The sequence below is a fragment of the Melospiza melodia genome, chromosome 9 (assembly GCF_035770615.1).
Source record: "Melospiza melodia melodia isolate bMelMel2 chromosome 9, bMelMel2.pri, whole genome shotgun sequence".
Classification (NCBI taxonomy): Eukaryota; Metazoa; Chordata; class Aves; order Passeriformes; family Passerellidae; genus Melospiza; species Melospiza melodia.
The window spans coordinates 17,862,169-17,883,476 of record NC_086202.1 but is presented as its reverse complement, the minus strand read 5'-3'; the positions used below and the strand labels follow the sequence as shown (position 1 = coordinate 17,883,476).

Here is a 21,308-nt window from a genome sequence, read left to right as displayed (position 1 = left end):
ACCACAAGACCTCTTGGGAAGAACCTGTGAGCCAATTCTGCCCCTGTACAAAACCTTGTTTCTGTTCAGCGTGCAGAGGGTGACAGTGCTGGCTGTCAGCTAGATGGTGCAGACCTGTGTAAGATTTCCTTGTTTTCCAGCTGGGAATGAAGTTCTGCCATCTCATCTGTTGTCCAGTAGCTGTCCACATATGCACTCTTGCTGAAAGTGAAGCCGAGTCAGATTCCCTGTTTTCCTGCTGTACTAATATGTGTGCCCTCACTGTACAGGCTTCTCCAGAAGATGCCACCAGTGAGCAGAGGAGACTTTTTCAGACAAAAGTTCTGCTGTCTGCTATGGATGTCTTTCAGGTTGCCAGCCAAGGCGAGGGGAAAATGAGACCAAGAGGTGAGTGGTGAGAATCCGATTGTTTAACTCTTGTTTAAATATCATTGTAACTGATATTTAGCATGTAGGTGTCATTGTTAGAAAGGTTTGGAAACAACAGCTAGAATGACAGTCCAGCTCAACAGGCTGCACTGTCCATTCTATATTATTGCAAGCCAGTTTGCATCAGTTATTGTAATTGTATAATTTTTATGGAGAGCATCTTCCTTTTTTCTTTTTGAGAAGAGACACTGAATATTAGAAAGGGAATATATAGAAAGAAACCTAGGTTCATCCTTGAATGCTTCTGGAAACAGCCCCATTAACTTAGATGTTACTGCTCTCCTTTCGGAGTTGTTAGTTAAACCAGCTCTTCATTACAGCATTTTAGTGAGATTGCCTCCATCCTTAAGATGGGACTGTCATTTCCAATCTGAGTAAGGTGTTTCTGCTATACCTAGAGACTTTTTTTCTTAGACATGTCCCACCTCTGAGATATTATGGAATGAGACTGTTCCTTCTCAGCTCTGGTAATCTCACATTTCACTTTTTTTTTAATTTCCTCTTGCTCTGCAATAATCAACCCTCTTATATCCTCTCCAGCAAACACTGATCCTCAGGGTACTTCAGAATCAGCTGCACCCCTATCCATGATGAATATTGCTTATTTTGCTCAGAAACTGGTTGAGAAACTGAGCAGCAGAATGTTTGTGACTGACCCCAAGCAAATCCTGATCTTCATTGCCAAACAGATTATGTGTGTGAGTCACTTTTCTTCTCTCCAACTTCTAACATGCTGTAACATGCAGGTTTTTTACACTGAGGTCATGATACTGCAATTCTGGAAAAGATGGCTGTACTTCATTTGGTGATGTTTTTATTCCTGGGATTTTTTGCATGAGAACATAACAGCTGTAAATTAAAATTAGAGAGAAATTGTGCAGCATAAAGAAAGGACAGTTAACTCTCTTGTGACACTGTTTGCTGGCTATGTACACATTTGCTGAACTAGGATAAATTAATAAATTAATCCCCACAGTTATGGGTACTTCAGCAGAAATACAGAAAAAATAGAATTTTTATGAAACAGGTAGTTCAGGGGAATTTTGCTGAAATAAGTTTCCAACAGTTTAAATGAAGTGGGAGGAGTGGGTCCTTGGGGAGAAAGTTCTTTGAGCAAGCCAAGTAAACTGCTGCTTTGTGTTTTCACAGGTCATAGAAAGCTCTGTTTCTCAAAAGGAAGTTTTCCTCAGTGCCCTGTACAGCTGCTTAAACAGAGCCATCCTATACTGCTTATCCAGACCTCAACAATCACTGCCTGAGCAGTTTAATGTCCTGAATACTCTCATTGTCCTGCAAGAGCAGTGGGACATTATCTTTGCAACTTACAACTCAAATAGTAATTTTGTCATCTGCCTGATGTACTGCCTTTGCCAGCTGAACTCGGGCAGGTACAAGTGTTCATCTCATTATGATTCTTTATATTTGTGCTGTACCTGTGGAAGTGGGTGCAGAGGGGGAGATGTCACATAACTTAGGCAATTTCCAGTCTGGGGAATCGCTAGAAGCTGAGATTGAGCTGGATCCAGCATTTCCAGCAGCTACTCACTTCAGAGTAGCAACTGCAGTTAACAAGCTTGAACTGATTTCAGTGGAGCTGGCTCACAAGCCCATCAGGAAAATGAGCAGCTGGAAATCTTCCTGGGATGTGGGCTAGGATCACTCCCAAATCATGAGGGTGGCCATTCTCTGAGACATCTGCGTGGGGTAATTCAGTGAGAGGTTTTGTCTGATCCAGCAGTCATTTGTGTGTGGGTACATTTGAAGCATATATAGAAGTGTGAATGGATCTTGTGATCTTTGTGTTATTGTTACCTGGATCTGAGCTGCAATATTTTAGTTGTTCTGACATTGGGAGTTTCGCCTTCTGCCATTGGGTAGAGCTAGAACATCCATAGCCACTGTTTGCTGTTCTTACAGATGTTGATATAAAAGATGAACTCTTGCTAATGCAAGCTGGGGAGTTACCTCAGAAGCTTAGTTTTGTGAAAAAACCCCCAAACATTGGCAAGTGCATTTTACACTTTAATGTTTCTTGCTTCAATGATAACCTTCTGTACTGCTTTGATGATCTGAATGGAATCCATTAATACAAGTATCACACCAGAAATGAGCTGCACTTCCTGAGATCTTTTCTGGATGTTCTTATTCCAGTCAGATAATAATTTCCAGGCCAAACCCGTTGAGGATTGCTTTTATGGAGTAAGAGCACAAACTATTTTAAAAAAGCGTAAAATACAGAAGGGTTTATGTTATCCAAAAGCTAAACAATCCAGGGAATGAGAAATGTGGTATTTTAAAGAAAATCAGAAATAAAAATGCCAGCTGCCAGCTTTGCATACCCAAGGATTTGATTCTCCCATGATATCAGGGCTTGTTCAGAACTGAAAGAGCTTTGTGTTACTAGTGGCTATATATGCTTATAAATGCTATTATTGACAGTAGTTCTGTGAGAAAGTCCAGATTTTCTGGATACCTTAAGCAAGCCTGTTTCTTTTTTTTTTTTTAAGTATTACTGCTGTACTGAAGTTCCTAGTGTCTTTTACCTCCTGACTGGTAGATTGTGGCACAGCCCCCAGTCTCAAAGCAGAAGTCCTCTTGGCCATGGTGATGTTCTCAATAATCACATCTGCATGCTAACAGTATCCATGGAGCTTAGTTCATAGCTTTTTTGTGCTGAGCACTTTAGAAACTGAGTGAACCATCACTGACACAAAAAACTCAGTAAGCAGTTCAAGTGCAGGGTAGAGCAAGACACTGCTTTCCACATAGTGGCAGATACCTCTAGCAAAGAAATTCAGAGTAGAGACCAAGTACAAGATGCCCAGAGGAGGTGCAAGAAGGCTGAAGCAGACTGACTACATCAGGACAGCCCTGTGCTCCATCTAATTGGGGTGAATGAAGTGAATACAAGTGCAGTAAAGTGCAGGGATAAGGCACATACAGGAGAGTGATTACAGGGTCGTGATGACTGCTCCTTGCCTTTGAGAGCCAGACTGGCAGTTAAGTTCCCTCTTGATGAAAATTCCTTGGTATTCCATAACTGGTATAAGATCCAAACCTGAAAATACTCATCTACTAAATGAATCAAGGAGGACTGGGTGTGCAGAAACACCTGTAGTTTTTTCACTATTCTCAGTTGGTTTGCAGTCTGGTTTCCTTACTTGCCCTCCTTTTTTTCTTTTTTTTCCCTTTGTCACAGCTGCTCAGAAGGTTTTGGGATGGATGCAAAACCAAAGCTGGCTTCTCATCACCAAATTTTCCTTGCACCTAGTGAAGAGGAAAAGGGCAGCCTGCCTACTCCAGATGATGGTAATTTACGGCACGTGTTGCCGGTGGCTTAGAAGGAGAATACCTGTCTTAAGTAGTTTTCAGAGCAGCTTGTGCAAGTGCCACTTAATTCCTCTTTAGTGTACAGGCACTGCAGGCACAGCACAGAGAAAGGAGAGTTGTGCTAAAAATTACTTGTGTTTGCATCAAGCCTTTTTAATCAACAGTCCCACCTAGCATCCTCAGGAGTAGTGGGTATCAGTTTGGAGATCTCTCCTCCATGTTATGACCCCAGTATAAGGGGTGAGATACATACACTATTTGTTGCTCTGTTTTTTTTTTCAAGGCCCATACAGGGTTTGTCTATTGTATGCAGAAAGAAGTAATGGAGCATTTCAGAGACACACAGGAAAAATATGTTGGATTCAGTGTGGTCAGTTGAACCCTGCAGCAGAGTAGTGTTTTGCTTTTTTAATTTTTACTTTGAAATATATATTGGCTTGGTTAAGCTGCAATCAAATCAGTCTGGTTTGCAGGGATATAAAGAAAAACTCAGCACTTTCTTGTACAATATCCTCATGCTGTGTCAAATTGTTTCACAACTTGGTTACCTTTGCCCCTCCATCTCCAGGGATGTTTGGCGACATAAAGGAATATCCTTTATGTGCTTTAGCATTCTATGCACAATAATAAGGCCATCAAAATTTTGATTAAATGGTTTTCCAAAGCAGAAACCAGTTAAAAACATGTGTCACTCCTACTTGTTTCTTTCAAGGAGTTGAAATATCATAAAAGAAATGTCCTGCTGTTTTCTGTATTAGATTAACTAGTCTAGCTTAGAAACTTTGGAGGCAATGGGCAAAAAGGAGCAACTCCACTGACTCTGGAGTTACTCTGAACCTGTGCTTTTCCAAGTTAGATGTTTCTGCTTTTTTGGTTTGTTTTTTGCTGCTTATTGACTTGAAAACATAAATTAATAACTTTTATTTGGTGTTACTTTTGTTTCCTAGTCCGCCAGGAGATTCTGAGGACAGTAGAAATCATCTGGAAGCAGCTCATTTCTCAGAGGCGGCAGGCTCTGGAGGACATTTACAAGATGGATCTTTCTGTAAAAGGAAATGACAAAGAAAGGGACATGAAGATAACGGAGATCACTCCTTTATGGGAAGAAATTATGACAAAAGCTTGGCAGCACTTGCTAGGTCTCTGTTCTTTTATGGAACACTTATTGTAGTATGCAAAAACATTGTGCTAAATGGGGTGCCTGGTGGAAAGCTGCTGCTCCTTGGTTCTGCCTTTCCTCAGCTGCTGAGAAAGCAGATTCTCAGTTTCTCTCATTTAGGGCTGTGATTACTCACTGTGTCATAACCCAGCCCTCCTGTAATCATCTGGTGGGGTCACAGGGCCCATGATATACTGCAAGAAAGAGAAATCACCTTAGATGATTGTAACCCATAGGAAGATTTAAAAGGGAGGATATATGATTGAAAGAAGGGCATTGCAATGTGTGTAGGGCTGCAGTGATTCAATGTTCATGTCTGTGTACTGAAACTGATCTATGGCAGACCTCTTTTAAATAAAAGCTTGAGAAGTATGTGTTAATTCACTTCTCATAAAAAATAGAACGTTATTCATCTGGAGTGACACACTGCCACGTTGTCTTGTCTTGTGCAATGGGGATAAAACCCCTCTATTTCTGACAGGCTCAACCTCATCTTAAAAGCTTTTTTGTCTGTTTTCCCATGCAGTATCTGAAAAGAAGCTTCTCCAGAATAAAGCAGGGCCAAGCCTGTCCCAGAGCAAGCACAATTCCTGGAGTGAAAGCCTCTCTTCAGCTATTAGGTTCATACCTGGCCGAAACACAAAGGAAGCATCATGCAAATCAGAGGTGAATTTTGCTCTTTGTCTTTTCTGGGTCTACCTTGTATATAGCTCTGGATCTGTATTTGGGAGGCTTCTGAGTGTGTCTGTTGTTTGACATGTTCCATTACAAACTAGACAGCTATTGCAGCTGAGGTTCCTTTCCTAGGCTGCTAGAAATAATCACAAAGAAACAGTGTCCTGAAGAACTTTTCTTGGCAGCTTGTTCATACAGTCTAATAATGCATGTTTTCTGTATAGGGCCCAATTATGGCACTTGAAAAACCTAAGCAGCCCAGATGTGTTTGTGCTTACAGGCCTCTGCTTGGGGTGGAGCAAGGTGAGGAGATGCCAGGTTTGCTGCTGCTGTTGGCTTGCATCACCCATGTGAACCTTGTCCCTCAGTCTCTGAATTAGCAGGAAGACTCGGGTGTTATCATAGAGCTTACATTTTCTACTCAATATGAAGTATTAAAGGTCCAAATTTTAATTTAACCCCTAGAAATAGAGATACAAGTCTTGGTATATACTCCAGGGGTGGATTTGGAGGCTATGCATTATTTCTCCTGTCAGCAATGAAGATGTGAGCTATCTTTTCCATGTGTGAACTCCTCCTTTGCTGAAAGAGAGGGCCATTTCCATGTTTTTGCTTAGCATTGTCAAAAATAGACATAAGAAGCACTAGATTGTTACTTTTTGCGTGTACTAGGGGTAGAGTAACTAGCTATAGGGTAGGGCAGAAGGGCATTGACAGAATATTCAGAGCTCTAAACCAAGCTTGGTTCCCTGTTGTGCTCAACATATTAAGATCTTTTTCCTCCTGGGGAAATAATGAGTCTGTTCTGAGCCTTAACCCTCTAGCTCGAGCTACTGGAGCTTGCAGCTGTGTCTGGTGATGCCTGGTCCACTTGCAGGTGACCAGGCAGACTGTGACACCCAGCTAATGTGTCTGACAGTGCCTTGCTGAGCTGAAAGGCTTTTTCAGCGTGCTGCAGAATCCTTCTCACTCCTTAAAATCACACTGCTGCTTACAGAGTGAGCTAGCTCTTCCCAGGTACATATGCATACTGTGATGTCATACTGCAAGAGTGTTGACTATTTGCCCTGGGGTCTGTTTAATTATTTTTTAAAATTAATTTTGATTATTACAGCTGATTACACCTCAGTGAGCAATGTAATTGATATTTGTAAATGTATCCCAAGGAACATTTTGTACAACATGCTTTTTGCTGTTGAAGGTTAAAGACTCTGTTATTGGTTTTTCCCTAAATATGCCCACATCATTAGTTCCTCCAGTGAAAAGGTTGCCATCTGGAAAAGGCAGCACGGAGACATTATTCAGGCACAAGTGCATGAAATTGGTGTTTCTACATCTTCTGTCTCTCTTCTGCAAGGAAGCTGCTTGTAATTAAAGGAGCTGGGTTTGGAAGAAACATTACTCACTTGGTGTTATTCCTTATCATGTCAAGCACTGACAGCTCCATAGCTCTGATAAATTGTTCTTCTCAACAAGATATGAAGCTACAGTTCCAAATGTTCTTCTCTTTTCTCCCTCTCCCCCTTTCTCCCTCCAGCCTGTCTTTCAGAGTTTGATGCTCTTTTTAGAGAGGTGAAATCTAAGAGGAAGAAAATGTTGAGTTACCTCTCAACAGCCCTCTTCCTTTGCACACTTACTTACATTAGAAAAATTACATTAAAAATAAGTGGTATTTGTATTTTTAACTCGTATTTTTGGCAACTTTGGTAATCACTTTAAAAAGTGGTGTGATGGAATTTTGTATCATTTTCTGTGTCAGGTGACTTCTGTGTTCGCTATTGGCCTCTATTTTCACTTCTGCCAGTTATGGACTTATGTCCTAAAGCAACAGGAAATCTCCATGTTTGGTTGAAACATGGAGATTACAGGAAAAATAACAGTATGAACTACATAGCGAGGAATGAGAAGAATTTAAATCCCATAGCTAAATAAAGATATTTGCTCCTAACTGAGTAAAGTTACTGAGAGAAGTGCAGGAATTCACTCAGGACTTCAGAGGTGTGCCCAGTAGAAAGAACAAAGTGGTTGTTTACTGGGTTATTAACTTGATTCCTTTATCAACTGAAAAATAAACAAAGATGCTGAAGCAGTAGTAATATTTGCTGCAGATTAAAAACAAACAAAAGCAAGCAGCAAAACACTCCTCTGAAGTTTTTCCCTGTGATTATTTATAAGATAGGAAGAGTGCTTTTGAGACGCAATCCTCAATCTGAAAAAAACAGCAAAATTCAAACTATTCACTTCAGCAAAAGCTCAGACCCCACGTTCCTGTTGTACTTTTGCTCATGTTCTCCATCCTCAGCAAAGCCAATTTCCTGCTGTTTGGTGGCAAGTGTGAGAATTAGCCATCAAATGCAGCTGTGTTTTCTGTATATTTCTGAGTACACTGTGCTATCTCATGCTTTGCTTGTGGCTTTGTCTGGGAGGCGTGATCACGTAGAAAAGAGAATGTAATTACATTTTTGGTACTAGAATGGCAGTGATCTGCTGTGGTGATTGTATCTTGTTGGTAGTCATGCAGGAGCGTGAGGAACATTGCACAATATTGGATTTTTTAGCTGCTTACTGGTGACAGACTTGGGTACATTTGCTGGCAGGATGGTCTGTAAGACTGAATATAGTGCCAAAGGTTTCAAATCACTGAATTTCCTGTTTCAAAGTGAGCCTTTTGATCTCTTGCTCTTTCTCCTCCTTTCCCCCTACCACCGAGTTCTGCTGTCAAAATATTTTAGGCTAACAATGACTGTGACAGTTTTTGATATCATAAAAAGCTACAAAAGCAGCAAAGGACCACTGTAGCAATTGTGTTTCAGTCAACTGTAAATCAGTCAGAGCTTCTCCATGCCCTGACCTGAGGTTCTTCAGGATGGGTGCCTGGCAAGGTTGCAAGCACCACACTTGAAGCTCCTGTGAGACACACTGCCTCAGAACTGCAGATATAGCTGTTACTCTTTACAAGAAATGCAGAGCCTTCTCAGTTTTACAGGAGGCCTGATTGCGCCTGTCCTCTACTGTTTTTGTTGATTAATTGCATTCCTCTATGACAAAGACCCATATAACTTGAAATAGATAAGGTCTTTTTAATCCCCTTTTAAATCTCATTGTTCAGAATGAAGAGGTTAAGAGACTTCCTAACTTGTAATTGCAAAGCCAGAAATGTTACTTAAATCTTTTTCTTACCAGTCACTCAGTTGGTCTTTTATCGGCTTTTCAAGTTAACTGAGTTAAAACAAGCAAACATTTAATGATATTTCTTTGAAAAGAGCATCATTTGTGTAACATGTTTATCTTCATAATAGAAGGATAATTAACATCACTAATTATCTAATTAACTTCATTAACTATCCACCAACAGTGCACCGTGAAGTTGACATTATGTTCTTCTGTCAACAAATGCTTTGATTTCTTAGGAAGTAATTAAAATGTAAATTAGCATGTCATTAAATGCACAAGGGAACTTTGGAATCAAATATTCATTTCAAAACTGCTCATAGCACACATTTTTTTTACTTCAATGAAAGCAGGCACTTTACTATTAATGATGTATATTAAACAATTTCCATTATAATATTATTGTCTTGTTTAATAACTGGCTCAAAGCTAAATTACAGCATGCTGTAGAAAGCTGAAAAAAGTTTCTTTAACTTTGAACACAGAAATTTTCATGTCCTCCTACACGCCTATCTGACACACTGCTCATTTATCATTTTCAGATTGTTCACAAGATCATAAAGAAATCATTCAACAGGTCAATGTTAGATAAGAATTGCATGAAAACATAAAATATAGACCTATTTCATATTATGTGATACAAATCACTGAATTTTCTGAAATTTCTGAAAAGTGTTTAGCTGAGAATTGGAAAATCAGTGTTGCATGATGAATACAAGTCTTCAGGCTGGCTCAGATTCACAGGCCCCTCTGTCCCCTAAAAATTCATCAGAGGCTGCTACAGGAGATGGGGTGTGATAGCCCAGTGCACAGTAGGAAACCTATCCTAGCAGAATTGTTTCTTTCTTGATTGATATCAGTTTCATCTCAAAACCTGAAACACAAGAGATATGGCTTACAAATTTTTTGTGGGTAGCTCTTCATGGGGAGTTTTCCTCTGTTTTTAAACTCAGTAGTCTTCTGTGGGAGTGAAGTCCCTTCATTGAAGTACACATTGGACAAAAATGTTGCCTGTTATTTCTCCTGCATATTGTTTTAAAATATCCATTTGCCTTTCAAGCTAGAGATTCTGTCTGGTCAAGCTTAAGTTTGGATATTGGATTTCAGACAGTGGAATTTCATGTTTAAAGCTGTTGGCACCAAAGTCTCATCTTTCAAGAGCTGCTGGTTGCAGAGTTTTACTTTCATGTAACAGAGCTGATGCCAAATGAGTTGAATGGTGTTAATGTGGTTGGAAGAGGAGTTTTATTTGGTTGCAGAAAACCCTAGAAACATGTGCTAACCACTGAAACAGATTATTCTTTTCTTTGCTGAATACACAGACAAATATTTTTTTATATATTTCTTGATTCAAATAGGTCTGTTTTCTTCTGGTTTTTTAGTCAACATTTTATTTATAAAAAATTCAGAAAGAAATGGACTGAATTCAAAAGACTGAAGTGTCAATTTAAAATGAAAAATTAAAGAACAGAAAAAATGAGGGAGGTCTTAGAAATCTCTGCAAGATTGACTTAAATGTTTCCTCTAGGTCAGGGTATAGGTTGTTACCTCTACTGAAGTTTGTGACCATTCATTTCTTGTTGCTCTCATCTTTGCTAGCCAACTTAAAGTTTGCTTGTGTCTATCTGTGTTCTATTTATACTTTTTCTGCAGAGCAGCTTGAACTACATCCACTAAAACCCAGAAGTAGTCTTGTCACCTTTAAATCTAAGTCATTTTAGAAAAACTTATTTTTATGGGTCAGGAGAGAGATTTTTTTTTTTCCTCTACTCTGGCCCCATAGCATATACTGATGTTTACAGAATTTTTTCATCAGCTAAAGGAATAGAAGGGCAAGTTTTCCTAAAAAAAAGCCATGATTCAAATGCAATCAGAAAATGCCAGCCCAGGAGGCTGTTGGACAAATGCATTTAGATAATAGTGTGTAATAAACCCCTAAGTTACGTCCACCTGTAGGACTTCCGCATTTTAAATAGAAATAGGAAAACAGTGAGTAAGAACAAATGAAGGCAAGAGATTCCCCTGCTGCTGCCCACAATGCCAAAGTCTGACCTTCACCTTTCACTTTCGAGGTAAAACCTAATGCTTCTGTAACAGGATGGGAACTGAGTCCTCAGGGGGTTGAATGAACTACCCCAAAGTCACAGAAGCCATTCTCAGAGACAGGATTAAAGAACAAACGTGCCTTTACTCTCATTGTGCTTTTTTGCTATTAGGAGGCAAGTTATCCGTTCTCCCAGGAAATAATCTGTTCAGGAGTGTCATCTGGTGAAGGGCTGTGTGTATGCACACACAAATACAGACTTATGGTTGCTATAGAAGTAGACTGGCTTCTGTACTGCCTGTCCTTAGCTGATAAATGCAGTGTGGAAGTCTCATCACATGAACACACCACACTTTAGGTTTACCCTTTGAAGCCCACCCCTGTGTGTGAGTACATTTATGATGCACTGAAATATGGAGGATTTTCTCATTAGGTCTGCTATTCCCCAACCAACTGGCAATGCCAGGAATCCATCCATGATCCTTAGGAGCAGTTGGCACATTGCATTAGCCTCCTAGCGGGCTGAGGCACGAAGCCTCCATGCAACACTTCACTGCTGGAACTCAGGCTGTTGAAAAGCTAAATGAATTTTGGCAGAGCAACAGTAAAATCCACACAGCAATAACAATTGTGTGATTCAAAAGAGCCTGCAAACAGCCCTCAGTGTGGAGAGTGCATGTGAAAGGACTAGGATAAACTGCTCTTTAGTCTGCTAAGGAAAACATCATCTGCCTTAGCTTGATGATTGTTACCTGGGGAGTAATGGAACAATTTTTCCTCTTCTGAAATGAAATGCCCATGGCAAGGGGTTGGAACTGGGTGATCTTTAAGGTCCTGTCCAACCCAAACCATTCTATGATTCTGTGATGTTCCAGAAACTCACTTCTTTGCTTCCCCATCTGTAAACTAAAGACTTTGTCTTCTCTCATGAACATCTCTAAGATGTACTGGTCAAAAGTACAAGGGTTATAGCTGTGATGCTACATTAATGCTCTTATTCTGTATGTTTATATACTCGCAATATTTTGCTCAGAAGAACAATCACTAGTTTTAGCCCTTACCAACAGATAACTTAAAAGGCATGCTTCAAAACAAGTATGTGGGTATTGTCGCTATCATCCACAGGATAATTCACTTGACACAGCAAGAGATTTGAGCATTTGGGCTTTCCTTGTGTCTCTTACAAGTCCAAAATTAGTTTGTCTTGGCATTTATTTTCATTTATTGAGAGTTTTGGCACATACTTTTGTGCGCATGTGTATTCTGTAACACAACACACACAAAGAAAGCCTCCAAGTGCAGAGCCCCAGTGACATAATGTTTCTTTAGGAAAGAACTGTGGTATGTGTGCTGTCTGTATTATGAAATTCAATTGTATTATGGCATGCCTGAATATTTATGAGGTGCAGGAGTGTTAAGTGATCTATATGTATTCAAAAAAAAAAAAGACATAAGGCGTTCCAAAGCTCAGTAGAATTTTGTTAGCTTATAAGTCACACCTCAATCTTTTTTTCTTTTCCACTGTTTCTCATTATAGCCAGTGTCTCAATTGCTTTACTTGAAAGAAATTATATAAAATTCACACCCTGGGTTTCCTCATTGTTAATAATTTTCTCTCCTATTTGAGGACTCCATGCAGCAAGACAAGAAAGAGTTTTTGAGTCTGTGATTTGTTTTGGTTTTTTAATAGGAAAGTAACTTGTAAATTCTATCTCCTTTGCAAGCTCTAAATATTGACTGGGGAATATGTGGCAGCAAAATGATCTGATTCTGCTTACAACGTGATTGCCTAAGGCTGCAAAGTAGAGAAATCTGTATTAAAAAGACTTAAAGCATTATTTCCTAGTATTTCCTACTATGGTTTCCTAGATTTTTAGGAAAGGATTGATCAATAAGGCCCTTTAGTATGCCCTTCCCAAAAATGTGTATTACATCTCTTACATTTACACCTGCTTTTCTGCATATGAAACTCAAACCTTATGCTACACTACATTAGCAATTATCAAAGCTGGCATGTTCTTATTTAAGACAGATTTTACTGTGGCACTGCTGTATTTAATCTACTCCATAAAGAGTTGCTCTTTTAAAAGATAAGCACCTACATTTTTTAATTGTAGGAATCTGTTTATTTGTTGGAAACTTGTTTGTGCTAGTTATTCATTAAGCATTACAGTATAAATGTTTTGACTGAACACTTAGTTAATAATAGTCTGGTGTATATTCTCCATGTTTATTGGTTATGTCTTTCGGGTTTTGTTTTTGTGTGTTGGTCTGGCTTGTCTGACTTTTTTTTTTTCCTTCAATCATAGTAATCTCCAATTTTGTTAACTGTTCATTTTACTTTACAACCAGATGGTTTTCCTGTGAGATCAGCAGGGACATGTTCATCTGGTTGAAGCTGGCTAGCTATAGCTCATTTGGAAGCCAAAGTGGTTAGTCTTCAGCTGACCAGATGCGGGTAGCAGAAGTTTTCCTTCTTAGGACCCTTCATATGTTCCAAGGGCTAGGAGCTGGGTCAGAGAGAATCTGCAATGTGGACTTTGACTGAGGGGTCTCACTGATCACCATGAGTGAAATACAGACTATGAGCAACTTTGAAATAGCTTTCAGTAGAGCAGTGCCTTGGCTTGAACAGCCTCTGAATACCTCAAGTGCAGGAACTGATTTTTCTGCTCTGAATGGTTTTGCCCCAAGTCCATCTAGAGCCATGATCTCAGCTCTTCTATACCAGGACTAGTTTAAGAGCACAGAAATGCTGTTGCTTTCTAGGTCAGCCTTTATGGGAGTTTTATATGAATTGTGGAATAGTTTTGTGAGGCCACAACTGTGATTACAGGTTCAATGATGCTTTAAACAAACAAAAATATAATGACTTTCATCAGTGTAAAACAGGAGCTTCCTGCAGGGAAACACCAATAAATGTGACTTCACAGCAGGGTTACAGACCTGGCTGGCAGCCAGCAGTAATCAGCACAACACCCAGACCCTGTATGTTAACTTAATTAGAGCCCAGTGCAAGCAGCAGCCAGGAGTTTGCTGTGAGGCACCACTGCCAGCGTGGCACAGAGTCCCTGCATTTGAAAGTTACCTGCCTGACCCATGGCTTCAGGTAGTACAAGGCTGGGACTTTACAGCAAGTTCAGCCTCATGCTGTGACCCACAGCAATCTCACATTTGTCAGGGAAGTTCAGCTGGAGGTGACAGCCTTCATATGGCACTGGGGGCACTCACCTCTCCTACAATCTCACTATAGATCCTTACCTCCGTTGGGGTCTGTATAACAGATGATTATAATTTATGCTATTTGCAGTATTAATTCAGCTGCAAAAAGAGGAACCTTACATTGTATTTGGTGTTTTCTTTCTCCTTCTGAGAAAGTTCTGAGTAGTTCCACTAATGACCCTTGTTAAGATGATGTCCATGTTTATATTCCTGGTGTAAGTGTCCAACTTGCTCTCAGGTGGTTGACTCATCTCTACACTGCCTGCAGAGCCATCAAACTTGCAAACACATGCCATATTCCCAAACTGTTCTAGTAAAAGACAGGGCAACTAATGCCTGCTTCTGCCCCTGGCAGGATTTACACCTGCAGCACCTTGGCATAATGTGTTCTGATGTTTCTTCTAGGGATTTGTGTCATGTATGGAACGGTACCGAAGAGTTGGGCAGGAGCTCTATGCTTCTCTGTACAAGGACCACATGCAGGTAAAGGACAGGAATATTGGGCAACAGCTTTCTGTTGTTGAAAGGGTTCTCTTGGACTGCCCTGAGAAACTGAGAATGTTAGAAGTGAGAGGAATATGGTGCCTAAAGAATTGCTGAGAGTTGATGAGTCCACACTCCTTTCCTGACATTATTGCAAAAGTGTGATACAGCATCACCCAGCAATCAGTCTCCCCACTTTATTTTCAGGACCTTTTTCCCCTCTTTGTTTAAATGAATTATTCAACTCTTCCAATGTCAGAAATGAAAGTGAGAACTTTGACTTTTTTTTTTCTTTAGTAGCCAGTAAAACTTTTTAAATATATCTCAAGCTCATAGACAGTAAAATATCACAGGTATGTTTCTGTTTCAGGTTTGGCCATCAGGGACCAACAAACTTTTTGCCCTTTTGAATTCACACCTCTTCTCTTCTTTTAAATTGATATGGTAGTGCTCCCTAACTGCTTGCACGCAACACCAAAGTAGAAAGAATTAAGTTTATGCCTTGCTCAGAGGGAGCGTAGTACACTTACAACTGAATCATTCAGACTATTTTCAGTGAACCTTGTTGTTGCCATTTGTGACACATGTTTTCCAGAAAACAAATGGAGTGAATAAAAACCTCTGTGATGTGGATCTCCTGCTTTTGACTTGCAAATTTTATGAAAGCAGCCATTTTCAAGTTTGTGACATGCTTTTATTTGTCACTGTATTGTCAAGTCAGACTATCACTATTTTATCACTAGTAACACCTCCTGCAGCACACTTCCAGTGGTCAGCTGGACTTGTGTTTGTGTTTGTTAGGCCTGCAGCACTCCCTCTGCAGAGGGTCCCATCAGGTGGGCTGGGTAGGTCCCTCTGAGTCACTGGGGCAGTGCCACTGGTGGCTGAGAGGAGGGAAGTGTCCAAAAGCCACCACAAAGTGTTCCTGCCCCACAGATGCAGCAGTGTGCTTACAGCAAAGCAGCCAAGGACTGGATGACACTCGAGGAACAACTTTTCTACAGAGGGGGCCCGTGGAGAGATGCTTCACCATCCCTAGAGCCACGATGGATTCTTGATTGTTTTGAGGGGCCCTCGCGAATGAGGAGGAGGATTCAGCTCATGAACACCCAAGTGCCAGCAATGCAAAGGAAGAGTGAGGTAGAAAGATTTTGCAGGAGGTGCACAATGTCTGTAACAGTTGGGTGATTATAGAATTAGAGAAATGTTAAGGTTGGACAAGACCTTCAAAAGCAGAGTCCAACCTTTGACAAATATGTGCATCTCTTTCCTCTGGTTCTCATCACCTGACTCCTGAATATGCTGCTCCATGTATGGAGAACCCACTGAAGGGATCTGATTTTGGGGTTAAGAAAGGCTGCAATGTATTTAACAGCAACAGAATTTTTTTTCTCTTTTCTTGTACAAAATCTCCTTAGACAGATGACAGTATAAGGCGTCCATACTTTTCTGCTAGTAGTATCTCAATGATACAGTGCTTCCCAATATATGCAGCAGAGTCCAGTTAGAAGGCTGCACTGTCCTGTTACTAGTGCTGCTAAAAGTGGTGAATGGCCAAAAGGGGAAATAAGAGTGGTTTAAGCTAAGACTGAACTGTGAATGTGGGGTACTTACTATTTCTGTTTCTTTAATGTCAAAATGCCAAATCCCATCAATGAAAGGCTGAAGCACTTTAATATAAGGTTCCCATACCTAAGACATTTTTTGTACTGCTTGGATTCTGGCAGTTTTCTGTGTACTAAGTAGTATGATTTTTATCCTAAAACTGGGCTCATGTACAATCATCTTTGGAAAGATAATAGTTCTTTTCTTAATTTGTTTACATTTGTTTCTTTAGATTCCTTTCCAGTGATGGTTATTTGTTCCTTTCCAATGAGTTTATTTCCATTTCCAAGGCATTTATTTGCAACATAGTTCTAAATCTGTGTTTTTCTCTGTCAATAAGGTTCTGAGTTAGGTACCTATCTGCATGTTCCACTCTAGTCACACCTAGTCTCTTTTCAGGTTCTCCTAGGAAACAGAAGGGAAACAACTTCCCCTACTGAAGTGAATCCAGGTAACCTTTTAGCGCTACATTGCATCATCAAGACAGTAGACATGAACAGTCAAAGATAATTGGAATTAGGGTATGAATTTCTAGGTCAGAATTTAATCCAGTAAAAACCCTTTACTGTTGGTGCTCTGGGAGAAAATGTCACTGTAACATCTGTGACAAAACTGATGGAAATTTCATAGGTGATATATCATCTATCTTCAGAATTTTCTGCTCTCTTGTTGCTACCTGAAAGGTCTAAAGGACAAAAAGCTATTCTGAAGTGTAAGCTTTGGGCACTTTTGGGGACCTGGAAAGCTCCTAATTGCTCAAACTTGGAAAAAGGGCTGTTGGAAATATGCAGTATTTTTATATATACTTTTTACTGTGATAGGGCCTAGCAAATAAATGAGTGGAGCTTATTGTTTTAGACTTCACACAAGATGGAAGCACTATGTAGTTTCTGCATGAAGCCTTAATGAGAAGGCTGATTGTGCCTTTTCTATCAGCATGCATTGCATGAGCTTGCAAAACCTGGGAAACAGCTTGGGCAAGATATAAGTGGGTTGTCTCTCTTTGGGTTTTCTTAAGATCCTGCTCAGTCCATGTCCCTAAAAGACACCATTTAAAATTTTTCCTAATTTCCTAATCTTCTGTGAATATAGGGATTTTTTTTGAATTATAACTGATTGCATGTATCTGTCTTTGGTTCCCTGAAATGCGTATCCTTCTTCAGCAGTCATAGATTTTAATTCTCTTGCCTGTTTTTTGGAGATAAATAATGCTATTTCCCAAAGTAGAATAGATTGAGTGAAAGACTAAATTGCAAATGCTTTTGGTGTCATCTGGCTGCCACTAAAACCACAATCTCTTTTATACTTATATAGGAGAGCTGATGTTAAATGGAGCAGAGACGGAGATGGATCAGAAGGGATTGGATTGTAACCAGTTAACATTCTTCCCAGCTCTACATGAAAGTTTCCATTCAGAAGACTTCTTGGAACTGTGCGTGGAGAGACAAATTATATTGCAGGAGTTTGCAGAGAATGAAAAGGTAGGAAAGATGAACTAGAGAATTTTCTCTGGGGTCATGGCATTTTAGAGGGTGAATTGGATATGGAGGCCTATCTGTTCCTTTCAGTTCAGGGTTCAGGTGGATTCAGGCTACAGTAGACATCATTATTCTCTGTTTCCTTAGAGCAAATACAGTTTTCCAGATTCTGTATGAACTCCGGACTTTTCTAGAAGAGCAATTAACATTAATTCCTTGAAGTAAGAGAAAAAATTTGGGCATGGCAAGCAAGATATTCTCTTATGAGACACTGTCTGAATTTGCCTAAGACATGGAAAATTCTGAGACGCATGAGAATTCCTGTGCTGCTCTACAACCCTTACTCATGCTCAGAGCAGTGCCTACATCAAATTTATTTCTAACCTCTGGAATAGTATGCCAGTTTTGTATAGCTTGCTAGTTCAGTGGTGTTTACATGTGTTCCTGAAGAATACCAGAAAATGTTTCCTTCCTCCTTTTACATGTCTTTCTTTCTGTCTCCCCATCAGTACTGGACAGATTCTTCCCTCTATAAACTTTTCCATGCTTCCTCTTTGATGCTTCCATCATGTGTTATCTATTCACAACATTTCTGTTCCTTCTTTGCTCTTGTACTGGACTGGATGCCCTTCACCGAGGTTTCTTCCCAATACTAGGAAGGGGCTTAAGGTTCAGGAGCACTGGGAGAGGAAATGAGTTGTGGAGTAAATAAGGGTGACTCTTAGGAAGATGGCACCTTTGATGTTGTCAATTTAATTGAGACAGCATCAATTAAATTGGCAACCTGGCCTCATTCCCTGATCTTTTTGCAGTGTACCTGTTTTTTTCAGTGGCATCATTCCCTCAGTGGCCCAGGAGTTAGCATCCCATAGTGGAAGCCAAATACTTGCAGTATGTAAACTCAGACCTCACAGTGCTGTGACAGTTGTACACAGCTATAGAAATAGCTGTTTTATTAAAATATTTCAATACCATCACCAGATTTTCTTGATGCTTTGCCACTGGCTAAGGGGTCACACTTGTGCTCTCTAATATGACTTTCTCAGAGTTCTTGATGCAGTCTGTTTCTGTAACAGAATTCATTTCTCTGCCCCTCCTCCTTTTGCCCCTTCCTCCCCATACCTCTCCCCAGCAGAAGGAGACAGGCATGAAAATGTGAGGCCTGATTTCCATGCACTGATCTCATTTTGAGCCTTCAGGCTGTCTGTCTCTTCTCCATGTAACTCTGCAGGAAGCCATCAGAAATGCCAGGCATGTTCTTTTCCAGCAGCAGTCCCTGCCTCGCCGAGCTGACAGAAGCATTAACAAAGGCAGCGGGGGGTGACATTAGCTGTCCTGTGCTCACTTAGTGCACAGAGGTCCTGCCTTGTCAGTGGATGCCTCCTGAGCTCTTTGCACTTTAAGCAGGCAATGCTGCCATTTTATTTCCTGCACTGCTCAGAAAAGTCATTGAGAGTGTGTGTGTGTGTCAGTGTGTGAGTTTGAGTGAATGTGTTCCCTTGTACATCTGAATGAACAGAGCAATTGAGAGATGCAGGGCTTTGGGCAATACCTTAAAAGGTAATTATTCAATTATTTTATGTCATGTTTGCTTCATTGATTAATGATTCTAGTAGCTTGTGAACAGAGTTTTGATCTGTTTTGACAGAAAATGAAAGTTTTTGTTTAATTTATAATAATGCCAAGCTGCTTGGTGTTTCAGTGCAAGACTGAAGGTACAAGACTTGCAGGTACAGCACTGTCCTGGTGGAGATTCTGCAGTACAACTCAGTCAGATCTTTGTTACTCATCAGCAATAATAGAAGTCACATTCCCCAAATGAAAAAGAATTTACTCGGCTGAAGGGCTCTTGTATTTCAAATAATGCAGATTTAATTAACAATATAAGTTTGAAGAAATAATATAGAATTGAAGAAAGGGATTGTTACTGTTGACAGTTTCTGGTTGGATAGTACACAATACTTGGGCTTAGAGTTTGAGGTTTGTGAAAGAGAAGTTAAGTGCTTTTCCCCCTCAGCAAGTCGTACTAACATGCCCTGGTTCTGCCTTAGGCAGAATAGCAGAGTAGTTTTTTGTGCCAGACCATATTAATGATTATAGACCTCCTTCATGATCCACATGCCTCCTATACCCACACAGATCATCTCTGGGTTTGGTAAGGTGGATTTCTCAGAAGCCTGGATTTTAACTTTGTGTCTGTGGAGCTGCTTTATGCAACTGCCTGATGTTTCAATATTCAGTTACCTTCCTTTTGGGAAGAAGCAATCTTTTTCCTATTTAATTACTTCAGGAAACCATGTGGTTTGCTAATGTGAGCAGAATTCCCCAGTATTCTCAGTGCAGGCATACATGTCTCTAACCACGTAATGGCAGGTGCTCCAGTACAGAGTTCTGTGGTTGGCACATCCCTGCAGAGACAGGCATTCCTGTGGGAGAGGTGATGGAAAAATGCTACCGTCCTCTTGGAAATCATTTAGAGGGGAGAGAGATTGAAGAAGTTTTTATGAAAACTTACCCACAGAAATCTCCCAGGGCTGTTTTTTCCCCCTTAAACCCAGAATGAGGGTAACAACTTCCTGTGCCCACTAAGTGATTTCAAAATGAAGCACCCCATTTGTTGGTAAAATAGTGGCTTTTCAGTAAAGTATTTAAGTGTGGAAAGAAGATTTTATTAATTTACTCATGAATTTAATGTTTATGTTATCCTAACATCAAAGACTAAAAGCTTGTGAAGCAGTGTGGGTCTGCTTCAGCTGATCTTAGCTACATCATGTGTAGTTTGGAGCAGCAAGGAAGGTCGTAGATTTGACTCCAGAAATAGTGAGTTTAGGAACAAAAGCAAAGAGTGAAGTAGATCCGTACTTACTCTACATATTATCATATTGACTTTACATGATCTAGTAAAACTAATTCCATTTCTGGGTCAATTTTTCATGCTCCATAAAGTAATACACCTCCCTAGTCCTTATGAAGTTTAGTAGAGAAAAATGGACTTTGTGATACTTCTCATACTTATCAGTGTGTTCTCTTAGGAACACTGCATTACATTTCTGAATTAGAAAAGTTGTCCTGTTATGTAAATACCACCCTCTGGTCCTTGCAGCTTGAGAAGGACTCAGCTTGCAAAATTCTACACTCATTTCTGGATCCTGTGCAAATCAGGATTGTGCTAATTTAGAGGAGGAGCTCAGCAGTGAGCAGTTTTCTTAGTAGGTAAGGTAGTATTAGTGTTTGGAAATTTTGGGAGCAATATTTTTGAGGCTGGGCCTAATGGATGATTAGCTACTGCCCCCTTTCTAGGAAAAGAGGAGGTACTGGTTGAAAACTCTGGTTGAAACTGGGCACAACGCTGAGTTGACCTTGATCATCCCAGTTGACTGTACTAACCACTGGATGTAACTTTTGGAGCTGAGTATATATAGAATATTTTATGAGCATAAAATATGCTCATGCAAAAAAATAATGAACTCCATGCTTCTAAATGTAAGAGATGTTCTTTGCAATGAACTACTGCTTGATTTAAAATCAGAGTTTTTAAATTTTCTGCAGGCCACACAATTTTCTGATCTCTAAATTGGTTTGTTTACTTTCTGCACCATCTCTCAGCCATAAAAAATGTTCCAGAAAAAGGGCTTTCTTTTCTTTATCAAAACTGGTTAATTCCCAAGAACTTTCTATCAACTGGCATATATAATAAACAAAATACTTAGTT

At 40.0% G+C, this 21,308-nt stretch overlaps 1 protein-coding gene across 2 annotated transcripts in view; it reads left to right on the top strand.

Annotated features, from left to right (window-relative positions):
• WDFY4 (WDFY family member 4) overlaps positions 1-21,308 on the top strand; it is a 114,260-nt gene that overhangs the window by 50,957 nt on the left and 41,995 nt on the right. Inside the window, exons 35-44 of one of the 2 annotated variants that reach the window (XR_010028711.1) lie at positions 270-387; positions 970-1,127; positions 1,579-1,817; positions 3,629-3,738; positions 4,707-4,898; positions 5,445-5,584; positions 5,818-5,896; positions 14,436-14,513; positions 15,450-15,653; positions 16,518-16,569. Coding sequence is in view for 1 of the 2 variants with exons in the window: in XM_063163594.1 (XP_063019664.1) it covers positions 270-387; positions 970-1,127; positions 1,579-1,817; positions 3,629-3,738; positions 4,707-4,898; positions 5,445-5,584; positions 14,436-14,513; positions 15,450-15,653; positions 16,518-16,569; positions 17,433-17,599 (1,458 nt within the window). In the remaining variant the exon portion in view is untranslated. Of the gene's footprint in view, positions 1-269; positions 388-969; positions 1,128-1,578; positions 1,818-3,628; positions 3,739-4,706; positions 4,899-5,444; positions 5,585-5,817; positions 5,897-14,435; positions 14,514-15,449; positions 15,654-16,517; positions 16,570-17,432; positions 17,600-21,308 lie in introns of those variants that run through there. The other variant, XM_063163594.1, reaches the window with a different exon arrangement.